The following is a 16,892-nucleotide window of genomic DNA, read 5'->3' as shown; positions in this document are numbered from 1 at the left end:
TACTGTGGTTTGGCACTTCAATGAGGATATGCCAGAGCAGCATCTTCAAATTTTCAATATAACGGCACTTTTTTAAAATATGTTTCTTTTTTTGTGATGGCCTGAATCATACTATCATTTCCTCCATAAATTATAAATAAATTATATTGGTTTTATATAAGCATTAGAAATAAAATTTATTTCTTCAAGGAGGCAGAATGCTAGAAATTAGCTTTAAAAATTATACACCCTTTCAAAAATCCAAATTTTTTGTCTCCCTAAAAGTTTTTTCCATGTAGATATCCATTTCAAAAATGCCATCAAAGCTTTCAGTCATGAAACCATGGTAACACGACCACTGCAGTAATTCTTTTGATTAATTATGGTTAGCAAAGTCTAGTAGAACTTTTAGTAACTCGGTGAAGAATTTTGAACCATGACTCATATATACTAGTCACTAACACATTGCTGTTGCTAATATTATTGCATATATCTTGATATCCCATATGCATGAATATATTTTCAAAATTAACTTGCCAGTCTATATTCCCACAAATACATATTTTGTTTCACTTCGCTTAATTCCAATTGGTATAATATTTTAAGAATGCTACTTTCTGCATATCATTTCTATTGATGCCATATTGCATATTTATGCAAAATGATGTCCAGTGTTATCTTATTTGTTTCGTTTATCATCACAATCACCATTGCTTTTGAGGTTTCTTGATTATTTCCTAATTTTTTGTGTGTGCCAGCTGAACTTGTAGTCATCCACTTCATTAAGAAGAATAAAGTGAAAACTATAACCCAATGTCATTGTTATCTAAGAGAGATGTCATGGACATAATTTGGGTATGAAAATCCATTCTTTGCATAATTCCACCTTTAAAACTTAACAGCAATATACAAAATATTGATGTTTCAGCATGTTTTTTATGGCAGCATTCATTGCATCAGAAGAAATTTGTAGTTATGTGATTCAGGTAATAACATGCTGTTAACATAGTTTAAGCTCAAAGAGACTTTGTAATAATGAGTAGTGTATTAACAAAGAGACACTTATTTCAAGAGAATGCTAACTTCCAATAGTGCATTGTTAGTTTATATGTCTTAATTCATATTTAAAACAGATTAATCTGCTAGATTCTATATGGTTGAAATCTGCTCCAATCACACCAAATCAATGAATATAAAAGCAAAATCTCATTTTTTAGATCCTCCTTAATTGGAAATATCACCTAATTTGAAGCTGAGAGGAGTTGTTGAGTAAAAGCATAGGACTTAACATTATTTTAAGTATAGATAAATTTAATTACATTTACAATGAAATGCAAATCTGTGATCCGTTCCCCTGGATTATAAGTCAATTGTTGTGAAATTTTCCCTGGGATATTACATGCCTTGAAGTATTTTATATTACAAAAATAATATGTATAAATCATGAAAGCACTGAGTTTTCACTGTGCATTCTTACAAAAAAAAACTCCTCCATCTGCAAAGCAATATTTATTTCACAAATATAGAATACATGTTGGTACTGATGTAAAGAATGCAAGAGGAAATTTGAAAGTTAGTTAGTAGTGCTGACTCAATGGAGCATGGTGGTATTTATTCAGGAAAGTTGGAATTGTGAGAGAATCCTGGAACCACTCAATTTATTCAAAAATCAGATAGAATGGGATACAAATTGAAAGTTTGAAATAAATCTGTAATTTCATATTTGAATCAGGAATATGATATGATTATCAGGACTCCCCAATTGGGGTAATGATTCAATATGTCAAGAAATAAAGTAAAAGTGTTTCCCATAGGCCAGAGAAAAAATATCCAAATTCCAAACATTCAGCTGAAATTGGGAAGAAGGATGGCATATTTGTCAGGAAAATTTGGGAAACTGTCAAGAATAGGATTCTGAAATATGAGAGATCACCCTATGGATGATTCCCCTCTGTGAGTGATAATGAAATAGAATCCCAATTCATCTGAAGAAGTAGAATGATCCAGTTGTCCCACTTCAATGGAAGTGAAGTAACAGAAGAAGAAGGCGACTTAAAATACAGCATTGAGTCAATTGGCTGCAAACTCATTCCTAGAGCATTTTGAACACCTCATTTGCGTTCAAAGTTAACTTTTTCCATGTGGACTGTGGTCCAAATTTTATGGTTCGGTTCATACAAATATTTTGGCAATTATATGAAAAGTAATACAACGGCAATACGTCTTGTTTTTCTAAAACCCTATGAAGAGGAAACCCTGATTTAAAGCACTCTCTATCTACTAGAAGGATAATATTTTACCACAAATTAGCAGCTTTGTTTACATAAATGATGATTTAAAAACTACTCATTTTCATCTTTGGCATCCCCAGACAGTGAAAGATGAGGCTATGCAAATAGTCTAATAGTCAGACTATGGTATACAGGGTTCGTCCGGAAAATAAGTGTACTGAGCTCAGGAAAAAAAATTTATTACACTTTTACATATCTTAAGCTGATATTCCTCAAAATAGGACCCTTGTGAGTCGATACACTTGTTCCAGCGGCGTTCCCATTCCTGGAACGCTCCTGCGAAGGCATCATCGGGAACCTCTCGAAGACTCGTCTTCGACCTCTTCTCTGCCCTCCACGAACATCTTGTGCCACCGAAAGATCATGTTTCTGGACATGGCTGACTCCCCGTAAGCCTGGTTAATCATACCGACAGTTTTGGTAGACGATTTCCCAAGCTTTACCGCAAATTTGATGGAATAACGCTGCTTCAGCATCGCGTTCCGTGACGTGGGTCGAGCGTGGAGGTTCGCGTTAACAGAGCTCCTCACTACACCACAGCTCAGAGCCGACTACCTTTTTCAGCATCGCTTGCCAACATACCCCCCTCCAATCGCAGCCCGTCAGAGCGGTGCTGGGCGCGCCTGGAGCGGCGCGCCCATCCCAGGAGTCAGTACACTTATTTTCCGGACGAACCCTGTATGTCTGAAGCAGAGATAATAGGTAATTTAAGTACATGCTTATTTCCATTGATAGTTTTAATACATATAGTTATCTATTCTGCATGATGGAAGATTAAATTCTCTTTGCGAGTATGAAATGTATGAGGCATTTTTTGCCATTCATGTTAGCATGGGAATTAAGCATTTTAAAAATACATTTGCAAGTGATCTCAATCTCTTTTTCAATTCCTTCTGTCTACTAGAAAATTCAAATTATATATTTTTAGCCATGGAAAATTTATTGCAAAACAGAAAATAAGCAGCCCAGGTAATTAAGTCATCATTTAATATTACTCAAGTTCAATCAGTAAAAATATATCAAAATGGAGTAGGATACTTTTTAAATTTATTTTTATTGTTGAATATGATCTTTAGATACATTTAATTAACATTTACTGAATTTTTATTATAATATTATTAATTACTCAGACTTTCTGTAATGAAACACTAGAAATTAGTCTAATGGTGCATGGTCATGGCATCTTGTGTTTTATTCTCCCAAAATTATAAAGAAATGCAATGGAATGATAGTCTTTCTATTTCCAATCCTAATACAAATTGTTGGCATACTATCATGCATGTGTATAATGATGAAATATTTATTTATCCATTCTTGTGCAGAGCTGAGAAAAGGTACCAAAGTGCTTATGGGTTGGTAGAAATAGCAGAATGTAGCCTCTATTGCTAAAATATATTCTGCTAGCCAACTTATTATCTAAAAAATTTAGTTTTAAGGATTACAAGATATTACATCTGTTACAAAAAGGGGACTCAAGTCTGAAATGGCTTTGTGAATGGTTTTCTTGGTTCTAGGTGTTAGTATGCCGAAATATTTATATATTTTTTCATAAGAAGTTGTTGCACATCTTAAGATAAGTTCAATTTAATTTTATTTAAGTTTTAGGTGTCTCATGACTTAGGTAATTTGATATTAAATTTTCATTGAACTGGAAATGGTAATAAGGCTAATTTGTCACACCACTGCAGATATGTAAAAAATATTTCATCTAGATACCAACCGTGGGTACACTGTAGAAGTAATAGCATTCTTATATGTAGTAAAAATGTTATTTAAAAGTCAGAAGGAGACTTTGTATTTAAATGTAATATCCACGGCAGATGGCTCACTAATGATTAATCCATGAAATGACTGCACCATTTCTCTACTATATATTATGATATTTATACTCAATAGCTTTACTGAAATTGTTAGTTGGAATATCAATGTGGTGCTTACTTCTTTTAAAGTGGACATTGTATCCAAATGCTCATGCAATATGTTTATGGAGTAGGCCAAACTATTTTAATATGAATTCGATTTCCCCAGATATGTAAATTAGAATAAACAAATGTTCTGTTGAATAATGAAAAATAGATATTCTGCTAACAATTCTTTGGTTCTTAATCCTATTCATTCTACAATTTCAAAAGCATTTGTTCATATTCTGGTAAATATATTTGTGCTATTTCCCATGATTTAGGTACCAAATAAAAATCCTAATAACTTGCACATATTAGGTGATGCTAAACATGCTATTTCTTCTTAGCAGAAAGGTATTGTCTTAGCTTTTGACTGAATCATCTTAGAGCACTTAGGAGCCAAGCGTTAATGCAATAAAATTTTCCTCCATGACTAGTAATTTCAATCATTTTATTACAGTTTTAAGTGTTTGCTGTTTATCTATCATACAATGTAATTGTATTTCACTAATTCTGTCAAAAATGCACACTACAAATAATGCTTTGCTTCGTTTAACAGAGTGTAATATTGTTGGAAAGTGGGAATTACAATATGTATGCATTATAGATGCCCTGAGGGCTTTGCATGAGAATGTCCTTGGTCCTCATTTCAATCACTAATAGAAATATACTCATAAAACTGCTAATCAGTTGTTGCTCAATAAGTTTGACTACCTTAAAAATCGAATTTTTCCCTTCGAAAATAGAATTTAGCAACTATTTAGTGATTTTGTATGGAACTTGAATAAAATTCCATTGTATATTTAGGTAAACATTTTGCATCAAAATGATAGGTTGGCAAATGCAATTAGAAAGTATGTATTGGATTTGCAATGTGGCCATTTGTGGTAATTTTGCAATATTAAGTCTGCTTTTGGTTTTTGCTGCATTTCTAGAATTGTATGACTCATCCTCTCTCTAACAATTTAGCGTGCATCTTCAGAAGTGAAGATGCTCACTCAGCGACTCTTTGCTCCTGAGGGAGCAAAGTGCAAGACAACCATTTAGTACACCATCAATTTCCTAAGTGCAGCACAATTGGAAGCCATCTCAGCAAAAAACGAATTACCTTTTTGTACGGAGGGAAAGCTTTACCGCTTACATATTATTATACCTCTCTCCATCTCTCACTACAATAGAATCTTACTTACCCCACAAAAACTTTAGGATGAGGACACAAAGAGATTTTTTATTTTCAGTCTCTATTTGCATAATATAAATGGCAAAATACGTCACCAAAGTTATTAATTATTACTATTCCCAATCAGGTTCACCTAAAAGTCAAGATGGTGAGTTTTAATTATGCATTCTGCATAAGTATTCAATGAATAGGTTGTTTGATCACCTTGAAAACATATGCAAAGGTAAAAGAAGTTGATCAGAATCTCATGAATCATTGCATTACCGATAGCTTTTAAAAACCTTAATAGTATGCACCAAATTTATAAAATATACCTGCTTAGTATGGTCTAATGATTTTAGTGATATTCTTGAATTGAATTTGCCTTTTGATTTGCAATTGCACTATGTAGAAATGTTTCAACACGTTTTAGCGAATGTTTGATGTTAATTTGCTAAAATTAAAACTAGGGTTCATTCAAATTAATTCTGAATTTTTTTAATAATATGGATGCCTATACTGAAAACAACAGGAGTTTATCAAATGTATGCATTACGCATTACGGAAACGACTGCAGAGTCACATAGCACCAAGGATATGTGTATGAACTATGAAGATCTTAAAATACTTCCCCGTTTAAGGAAAAATTTTAACATTTCCAAGGAAGTATTAATGTCATAAATACAGTTACATTGTAGATTTTTTAATCATTTAAATTAATATAAAGACTTCTTAGAAATCCATGCTAGTAATAAGTAATAGGAAAACATTTACAGACTTATTCCAAGAAACTGCTGCCAAGAGATACTGCCACAGTAACTTTTAACGGAGTCATCCGCTAATATACATTACTTTACAGACTTGGTTATGAAAAGGTTGCAGCCCCCTTAGCTAAGAAATATTGACTTGCAACTTTTGAATGTTAATTAATATTATGGGGTCTGGAACAAATAGCTATTGAGTCTTTACTTAAGCTTATAAATCTCCATGAATTCATGAACGAAGTGCATATGTACATGTCAGTTATTATAAATACAATAAAATATCATAAAGCATGCGTACAACACTAATGAAAGATTTACTTGATAGCAATCATAGCATAGGAAATGAGTTTGCTAAGATTTCCTTGCCCGAAAGCATTGGTGATGGTTGCTTTTTCCCCCTGGGGTGATGGGATTAGGGTGAGGCATGTCGCTTGGAGGAGCAGCTTCAAACTTTGACGTGGGAAGCGGAGGAGGCAAGAGAAGGAGAGCGTGCTGCTGCAGCCCTTGTGGCTGCCCTTGCTGCCCGTGTGACTCGCCTGGAGGCTGACACAGCACGTCTTGCAGAGGCTGGTTCCAGGGCAAAGTTACGCATTGCAAACAGGGAACAGGAAGTGATGCACCTGAGAGAAGTTTGCATGAAGGTGAGTATCAGCACTAAAATTTACTAATAGTATTTTATATTTTCCTTTCATTGCTTTGCTTGAAGTTGTTGTAACTACAGTAAGGAAATGTCTGGATGTTTATATTTTAATGTCCATTGCCTCAAATGACATTTAGGGTAGCTTTCATCATAGTTCCTCTGAAGTAAATGTGGCTGCCGGGTGAATTATATGAATTGTTTACTGCTAAAAGCTGTAGTTTATGTTTACCTGATGGCCTAGCCTCAGGTTAATCATCATCATTTACATATTTTTAGCAAATTGCTTTTTTCAGATAAAAACAGGAACTTGAAGGTAGTTACTTTGCACTGAAGTTAATATATTTGATGATTTAATGAAAAGAAAGTATGTAATTCTTGTTTTTCTTGATTTTTTATACCTCCTGTATCTTTTATCATATTTATTTAACCATAAAATTTGTAATGTTTTTGTGAAATTACTATTTATTTTTTTGTCAAATGTAAGTATATATAGATATCATCATGCCTTATTTCACCAATTGCGCACCACTGAGTCCTTAAACTATTATTTTACTTTATGGTTGAGTCGATAGAGAGCATTGTGTTATATGAATGTATGAAGTCTTCAGAGAACCAAGGAATAAAATCTGAGGTTGAGTGTGAACGTCCTTGTCTGACCTCCTTATCATAACTTGCATCATTCAGGAAATTTTCTACTTCAAGCTCAAAACTCCATAAGCTGTTTTGTAGAATGGTTTTCTCTTTTTCAAGATTGTCAACTTGTATATTTAAAAATATGAAATTATACCTCTAAAAGCATCATTGTCTCCCAGTACTTCATTTCATTAGCTTGGTTTTGATTAAAATATTGCTATACATACATTATGCATTAATCTCGGGGGTATTTACACAATTTGATTTTAAGTGACTTTCCTACTTTGAAAAATATCTTTAGTTTTCTCTTGCTTAATCATCTCTTGCTAAATTTGCAGTATGAAGAGCAGAAGCTGAATTTGGCTGAAATTATAAGACTAAAAAGTATTGAACGAGAAAACCTAGAAAGAAAACTTGCAGACAAGGATAAAGAAGAAAAATCCTTGAAGGCTGAGAGTAAATCATCAGCAGCAAATGAACTGGAACAACGCTTGGTAAAAATTTTTTGGTGATAAATGAGAAAATTAGTTCAAACCATTGATTGGACAATATATGTTTGCAAATGCATTTTATATAAGGCAATTCTGGGGTATGAATTCATTATCAGTGATCCAGTTCCAAATTTTATCTTCCATAAAAATGGAATTATCCAAATGTCTATAATATTTTTTTTTCAATTTACCACTGAACTTAAATGAATTGTAACCTTGAGTATCTTGCTTTTTTTCCAAAGAATGCTCATTATAATAACCACCAATACTCAGTAAATATATAATACCATACTTCTGAAAATTAAGAGGCCAGGAAAATAGTTTAGCAAACTAAAGAGGAAGTTGATAGTATTATTCACTACTTATCAAGGAAATATTAAAGGAATATGTCCAAATTCATGATCATTGTCACTTTATTATTTTCAAGTATTGTATCAAGTACTATATTCTTCAGAATTTCCTGGAGCAAGAACGTCAGCGATTAGAAGGAAGAAATTCCCGTCTTGAAGGAGAACTAGAGCACTTGCGAGATGAGTTGGATGAAGTGCGCAAAGGAGTGTGGCTTGGAGTCACATCAGCTAAGGCAGAAGCAGAAGGGAAGCTTGAAGCAAGACTTTCAAAAGAACTCCATGAACTTCAGCAAGAAGTACAGAAATGGAAAGAAAAGTAATTGTTTGCTTGAGAGTATTTTTTTGCCTTATTTTTCATTTGTCATGATTAAATAAGGCTTCAATTGTGTGAAGCACTCAAGCATGGAAATTAACAATTTCATTCTTTTCTATAAATAATATAATCATTTGATATATTGGTTACCATATGAATCATATTTCCTATTTCTGTCTCAAAAAAAGGTTTAACAATTTCTGCAGGTATGAGTGTTCCATGAAGGTTAGTGATGATGAAGTTAAAGCTTCATCTGAAGAAAAAGTGTGTGAGAGTGAGGATCACACTGAGAAGTCTGAAGAAGAGGCTGTCCCTATCGACAAGAAAGATGAAGAAATTCAAGTGAACACCTTTGCAGAACTGGAGGCATTAGAAGCTACTTCTGATTCACGTCGACCACCTCTCGCCAGGGGCAAAAGCCTCCCAGCTCAAACTCGAGCTCTGCTAAGGGTAGGTGGCATTTAAATGATGTTTAACAAGCTCCTTTACGTACTGCTTTCAAAAAGTCTCTGCAAGCATTGATATTTATACTGTTATGTTATCATATAGCTTTTGAATTAATATATTTCATTTGAAATTCTATAATGTATTAATCCCACACCTATCAATTTCATGCAAAATAGAATCAATGCAGGGAAACAAATTATCAATTGTAATAAGTGTCATTTGACCTGTTATGTTGATGTAATGTTTCCGAAGTTCATCTTAGGAATAAAATTTTATAGGATGAATATCATAATCCAATTTAAAATATACATTAATTTCCCATGTTTGTGACCCCATTCTGGGTGCCTTGCAGTAATGTTTTAAGGGAAAACCATACTTTTATGTGTTGCATATATTTATGTAAATTTTCCAAATAAAATTGGACATTGAATGTTTACAAGATCTTACAGTCCGAACAATCTAACACAATCCCAGAAACATATGCATAAATCTGAACGTTTGTTTGTTTGTTCCATACCAATTTGTTCCAATGTTGCTCTTACAATAAAACTGATGGACAGGTAGGATTGAAATTTTCTTCAGACATACATGGATACTTCTTCAACTTTAGAATGTTTAACTATTGATGCCTAGTTTAGATTTGAACTCAGAAAAAATTTTCAATGGTGTTTAATGGGAACAATAAAAATTTTCTCTTAGGAACGATAAAAATTCGCTCCTTAAAATACACTCTGATACTTTTTTCCCCTCTGATTGTTCTGCTTTTGAATGGGAGAAAGCAGGTGTTTGTGTATCGAATTACTGTGTTATAATCACAGTTCATAATTAATTTTGAGGAACTAGGTCATCGCTGTTGAAAGTGCCAATTTTGTCAGGTAGTGTATCATTCACACAGCTTTTGTGTGTTACTGTTTTTTTCTATTAGAATATATATTCCTGTATTCATTTTAATTTAATTACATAACTATCTAATGATTCTTCTGTGTGTGTACTCTCATGTCTCTTAAAGTTAGTTTGCATGTCAGTAAAGCAAATAATGAAGCCATAGAAAGATTGTCCTGGGGTTTTCTAGAATTGAGGAAGTAAGAACAAAAGGATTTTGATAGAAGGAGGAGTATAAAGATTTCCACTAGATGATTGGGAGGAAAAGTTTTCAGTTCATCAAAGGTTGGTACTTTGCATTAAAGCTTTGCGGTGGGGAAAAGCCTAGTCTCTTTTTGGAGTATTGGTGGAATATTCCAAAATGCCTTCCACTTTAAGTTACGGCAAACGTTGAAGGTATCAGTAAGATGGTTGACTTTGGAGGTTGGGGGTTGGTAGGTAGGAAAACATCTGCTCAGGACTAATTGGATCAAGGAGTCACATAGAGTCAAGGGAGTTGAAGAAATGTTTAAGACTTCTTTAGAGAATCTTCTTAAGATGAATCTTTGGAGAGGTCCATTGTTTGGTTAGGAGGGGTCAAATGATCGTTTGGCTTAGTATTGTTTTGTTGAGGGAAATCAGGTATTGATGTGGTGAAGGCAGTTGGAGGAAAAGGGTTACAAGGCGAGGTCTAGGTGGATCAAGAGATACAGTGGTAATGACAGACCATAGTGAAGGTATGAGATGCAAAGAGTTTTAAGTTTTATTAAAGGTTTGTTGGCAACTTTCAAAGGACCAATTTGCTCTTTCTCCTTGTAATTTCTTCAGCATTTGAGAGGAGATGAGGGGTGCTTAAAGGTATTTTGATAAGGGACTGTAATGATATTTAGTGTGTGCATGCCAGATCATTGTATTGCTTGTGAGCAGATTGGCAGAACTGCATTAATTATTGAAAAGCATAAGTAGGGAGGAAGGGTTTTAGGGTGGCCACTGACCAGAAAGTGAAATTTTATACAATGTCCATCCGGAATGATGCCCTACAACACGTATGGGGAGAGGAAATCGGAGTGGCAGGTGTATTACACTAATATGAAGGAATGTATTTTTATGTCATCTGGCCAAACAGTGGTGGTAGTCATTTTGGGGGGTTAGGTTGAAAAGAAATGGATATTAAATAGAAAAGGAAAATGGATGATGGACAGAAAAAGAGATATTTTGGAAAGATTGGTGTAAGGAGAGATAGAATGCTGAAAAAGGTCGCTGCAACTTACAATGCATTGACTGAAGGTACAGGCAATTGAGACAGAAGTTTGTAAAACACAGCAAAATTGTTCAAAGAAGCTACATCACTCTGGAGTTATAGGTAAAGAGATGTGCGCTCAAAAATAGATACATACCAGAGAAAAAAATGCACTCACTTATAACTTTTTATTTCAGTGGTCCCAGCCACCATCAAAGTATGAGTAACAGACGGGAAGATTATGGTGGAGGAGAAGAGGGGATATTTAGGGAGGGATAAAGGTGAACAGAGGGGCGTGTATAATGATGATTGGTTGTTGAGGGGACAGGAGAGATATTTAGCTAATAGCGAGAAGTATTTGGCTAATTGGAAAGATTAGCTTGGGAGGTTGGAAGGATTTGCATAGTCAAATACAAGCTAATTCTAACGTCCAAAATTGGAATTTGTGGTGCTGTGGATAGGGGGGAGGAAATAATAGTAACATCAGAACAATAATGAAAATTTTTTTGTGGGTAGCTGCTTGTTGGAAAGCTGGGAGGGAGGCAGATTGGGAGGGTGGGTTACAGGGTGCTTGGTGATTGCTAATTCTATTATTGAGGGGTGTAGAACTCTAGTTAGTATAAAACGTTAGGTAGAGTTTATGTCATTAGAATAGTAGTATTTAGGGGAGGCTACCGACAGCTGAGGTCTTGTGCACCATAGGGGATGGGCAGGAAAGGATGAAGGGTGGAGAGAAACCCGGCATCGGCATTAGCCTACTCTTTATGAAAGGCACCAAGGGGTCCACAGCTTAACGTCCCATCCGACGGACGGCGTACTCACCCAAAGTGCTCTCCACAAAGCACCTCAAGTAGGGATTGAGATACTACTGAAAAATATTCAACACCGCTGGGATTTGAAACCCGGCCTTCTGGGTGGGAAGCCAGTACAATAGCAACCGCACCATCTCGATCCCCTACATCACTAGAGATAAATGACATTTTATTAGATGCTGGAAGAAGTTGCAAAGTACAAGAGATATTTAAGATTGTACTGTTATGAAGGGAATTAGTGATGAGGATGAAGCAGGTTTTGCATGCAGTCAAAGAGATTTTGGGAATTGGATTGAATTTAGCGAGGGCAAGAAAGGAATGCAATAAATTGCTGTCAATATAATTCACCCATATCTTAGGGTATAAAAATGAGATTCAACTGTGGAAAGGAATATGATGGACATAGATGATTTTTTAATAAACAAGGGCAGCAGAAAGTTTTTTCTATGAACATTTTTTCATTAAAAAATTTAAATTTAATTTTCAGATCAATTTTGGACATAAAATGGCATCAAGCATTTTACTAGCCAAATATGAAAGCATATGACAGTTTTAAAGTTCTTTAATTCTGAGGAGGGATAATTTGAACTTCAATTTTTATTGTTCCTTAAATTTTGAGATAACCAAGTTTTGCTACATGTATGAAATGAATCCAAGTTATTTGCCAATTGTCAGTGAAAAAACCAATATTGCTTAATTATTGGCATTCAGAATGTTCTGTTTGGATGGATTTGATAAATGTGTCATATGCTTTAGTTTCCTTTGGAAAAGGGTTTTATACTCCATGTGTAACATTTTTTCAATGTCAACCAAATGCATAAAAGTACCTGGAGCTTTGCGGCTTTAGGGGAGGAGAAGAGAGATCCCTAGTCCCACCAAATATGGCATCTATATATAAAGGGGGACAAAACTGAAAAGAATTGCATCATGATGTTTGTATGTTTAAATGATATTTTAGGATGCTGCTACAAATACAGCCCCACTACCTGTTCCTGAGAGTGCTCAAGTTGTGGCTGCAGCTAAAGCAAAAGAGCTGGAGATCACAAAAGAGCTCATTAGGGAGCGTGAAAAAGGTCGAAAGAATGCTCACTTGATTAAAAAATTGAGAGCTGAGGTGCAGGCAACAAAGAAGACGGTCGAAGATGCAGCAAGGCTGGCTGCGGAAGCAAAAGAGGAAGAAATGAAAAAGAAAATAGCTGAGCTGCAGGAGAGGACTGAGATTGGGGCATTTAGTGATGAATTTGGCCAAATTCCTATTATTACCACAACCAGTGACGATGTCATAGAGCTCAGGAAACAGGTATGCTCAGTGATATCCTGATTCAAAATTTCCTTTTTGGGAAATGTATTTGTAGGGAAAAACATTAATCTCTTTTGGGAAGGAAACTATATAATAATGAGAATTTTTAACCATGGAGTGTTTGTACCATAATAGGAATTTTATAGTAAAAAAAGTAGTTTCTTCTGGTTGTATCAAGGGGATATTAATGCTTAACAGAAATTCACTTTGTTCATTATAAATTTTTAAGCCGTATTTCTAAATAACATTACTGTCATAAAATATGTAAATATATTGCTGTAGAAAAAATTGTTCTCATGGCATGAACTTAATGATGCTTGACTCAAGGAAACCATGATGCCAAGAAAAATGACTTTTCTTTTACCAGTTTAAGTAATAAATAGATTCAGTACAAGTTGCAGAGCATGATGACAAAAGAGCATAGAAATAGAAACAAATGCAGCATGAGAAATATGTGCTTGTAGTTACAGTTAATCACACTCAACATATATATCCCTTGATCATGTGGTGGCTAATAACTTGAGAATAAATGTGAATAGTTGGGAAACTCACATAATTGATACTTTGATGGAAAATAAATTGAATGAATTATTGAGTTATAATTAATTCATTCTCACAATTGATATGAAATAAAGATTTTTATTACTATTTTGTTTTTCATACAGGTTAGTGACCTGGAAGCCATGCTTAGAAATGAGAGCTCTTCTAGAGAGAGTCTGCAGAATCAGATAGGAAAATTAATGGAGGATCTTCAAGCAATGTCGATTGCTAATTGCAAGCTTAAAGAGGTAAGACCCAGCATTTCAGTATCAACTTCCTTTCTTTGTATAGCCAGTCATTACTCATTCAGGGTATTTTACATCTAAAAAGCTATATAATTATGAAGAGTACAGAGAATATTGAGATCCCATTCATATTTTCCAATATTTCTTAAACTTCCAAATCAGATTCCCCAAAGTATGAATATTGTGCTGCTGTTAAAAATCCAAGTAAAATGAAATAATTAATTGTTTAGGCTGCTATTACTTTCTACATGATGCACTACTCTATATCTATTCCCAAAGAAAATAAAGTAAAAGGAACAGGTTGAAATTACCAGTTAGTTCACTGAAAATATGTTACTTTGCTTCAGGAAAAGAATAATATTGAGCAAGAACTCAGCTCTGCTTTGGTACGACTGGAGGCTGAGGAAGATGGGTGGAGGAGGGAAGTGGAGCGTCTTGGTCGAGCTCACCAGGGTGAAATGGAACGTGCTAGGGCAGATGCTCGAACAGAACTGAATGCACGCCTTTCCCAGCTTAATCAATTTCTTCAGCAGCAGGTTTGTAACAGAGTCAGTTCATTGCAGGCTTGATGAAATTTAAATTTCATTGAATTATTGCAGTAAGACTTTCAATATCAATTCCATTCCATTTATCAAATAAAATCAGTTGCATAAACTTTTATGTTTGTATTATGCATGTAAAACACATTCATATGTACTAGGTGGTCATATGCAAATCCCTTAGAAGAGCATTTCTTTTGAGAGTTTTTTCCTCAAAAGTGCTTGGATATTTAAATTATAAAATTTTTCTTATTAGTCATAGTCATTTTTGCTAATTATGTTTAACTAAAATTAGACAGTTTATGTTCTATGCCTTCTAAATGTTGACAAACCATTTATTCAGCTAGACTAATAGATTAATAAAGATCCTCTGAAATGATTTGTATATTACTATAGTGCTTTTTAGGATAATCAATATTTAGGCGTATTTTAAATCTTGTGAATACATATAAAAAATCATAATGTGATTCCACTAGCTATCATAAAGTGTAACATGAATTTTTTTTCTATTACATGTTACAAATAACCATTTAAATACACTTAATATTCCAAAATGGTGCCTTAATGAATTCACCCCCCAATCACTGTACTTTTAAAGCATAAATGTTTGAAAATATTGTGGTTTTGTGTGAGCACAATACCATTTTTTATTTTCATTAATCTACATAAAATTTCAGAATAAGGTTCTGGCTCTAGATACTTTACTTTCCAGTATACATATAGCAGTTTTACATTTTGCTGATGATTGGTTTCTGGACTGTAATGAGATTTCTTCTAATGCACTTCATATTTTCTAGCATTGTTTTAATGCTGATGTATAAATTAATGGTGATGTAGATTTTCTTTGATGTCAACTGATGGAATTCTGAATTTTTTAGGCTCAAGAGCAGGCACGACTTGAAAAGCAAAGACTTACATCTGAGGCTCAGCTAATGCATGAATTTGATGAAACTAAAAGAAAATTACTTGGTGAAATTGCAACTTTACAGGCTGCTCTTCAAGGTAATATTTTTCTTACATTGCAAGAAACTATTTCAGATACACGTAAATACCATGTAAATCTGTGATGGAATTTTTCTTTTTATTGAACAAATCATCATCCAAGGCCCTATGTAATACCACAGCTTTTTTTAGGCTTTTGGAGAGTCAGTTCTTCTATATAGCTCAGCTAGAAGATGGTTGAAAATATTTAAAGTTATCAATTCAAAGGAAAGTAGACCTGGAGGTCCTGCTCTTACAGGAGTAAATATTAATACCACTGCTGCCATTATGAGAGAAGTTCATTCAGTAAAATTAAAAGCACTATCAGAAATATTGAAAATTTCATTTGGTGCCATCCATGTGTTGGTAGCAGAAAAAATGCATATGAGATGAATTTCACATGGTAAATTGCACCAGACCCCAGTTGAAATTGAAGTTATTTTGTAAAAATCAATGTGAATTGTGTTCCTCATTCTCCTTATAGTCAAGGCTAGCCCCATGCGTTTTCATTTGTAATTGAATGTGAATAAACACCTTCATCGAATTTTTTTCTTGCTCATCAGAAAGCAGGTGCATATAAACTGAGCATGTTACAGCTGCTACTGATGTAGTAGTGGAATACAATTTCTGAAACTTGTAGGACATGTGAATACATTAAAGACTAAGCTAACAGTATAACAAAATAAAAATTTTATACAATAAATAATGTAAACATGTATTATATCATTATTTGTTGAACAGCACTCATATGTTAAAACAAATTCCTTCCTCACTAATATATCCAACATTTCAACAGTTAAAGGGGAAGAAGAGAGGGAGCTGAGACAGAAATGTGATAGGCTGATTAGGGAGAATGATCGCAGAGAAGAACAACGTCGCAAACGTTTGGTTGAGAGGGCTTACAGTGTCAATTTTCCTCCTGCTGACCCACTGTTGTATGTTTATTGATGCTGTTCTCACATATTTTTATGTAGATAGTGTTGACTTACAATCTAAAATTGCATGCAACAGAAATTATATGTCTAGAGCAAAGTCCTGTTTAAATTTAGAATGCATGTGTGTATAAAAATTTTCAAGGCTAAAAATGAATAAAGATTCAGGTTTACAGGTGCAAGAATTCATAACAAAAAAGTAATGATTAATTAATCAAAAATTGTTCATTTTTTGTTAATGAATTAATTCTTGAAAGAAGCATTTTTCCCTTGGACATACTCTACTAAAAGCTATTAGTGTAATACACAAACATTATTTTCTAGTTCCCCATTTCTTTTGAAGTAGAAAGTTATGAGACTTCCTTTCCCAACTGTCTTCAATAACAAGATTGATAATTCCATGAAAACCAAAATAACCCAAGTCATAAAATCAGAATAGCTAAGACATTTATGCGGTGTTATAAATTTATTTGT

At 34.0% G+C, this 16,892-nt stretch overlaps 1 protein-coding gene across 2 annotated transcripts in view; it reads left to right on the top strand.

Moving 5' to 3' along the window:
- Positions 1–16,892, top strand: part of LOC139695489 (uncharacterized) — a 73,148-nt gene that overhangs the window by 42,733 nt on the left and 13,523 nt on the right. For both annotated transcript variants that reach the window (XM_071594281.1, XM_071594289.1), the window contains 9 exons: positions 6,511–6,735; positions 7,706–7,861; positions 8,313–8,524; positions 8,728–8,971; positions 12,840–13,181; positions 13,847–13,969; positions 14,314–14,502; positions 15,384–15,507; positions 16,283–16,421. In XM_071594281.1, coding sequence (XP_071450382.1) covers positions 6,511–6,735; positions 7,706–7,861; positions 8,313–8,524; positions 8,728–8,971; positions 12,840–13,181; positions 13,847–13,969; positions 14,314–14,502; positions 15,384–15,507; positions 16,283–16,421 — 1,754 coding nt within the window. The remainder of the gene's footprint in view (positions 1–6,510; positions 6,736–7,705; positions 7,862–8,312; positions 8,525–8,727; positions 8,972–12,839; positions 13,182–13,846; positions 13,970–14,313; positions 14,503–15,383; positions 15,508–16,282; positions 16,422–16,892) is intronic.

Source organism: Hetaerina americana, unplaced genomic scaffold (assembly GCF_022747635.1).
Source record: "Hetaerina americana unplaced genomic scaffold, ioHetAmer1.1.p SCAF_1, whole genome shotgun sequence".
NCBI lineage: Eukaryota > Metazoa > Arthropoda > Insecta > Odonata > Calopterygidae > Hetaerina > Hetaerina americana.
This window is presented reverse-complemented; position numbering and strand designations above follow the sequence as displayed.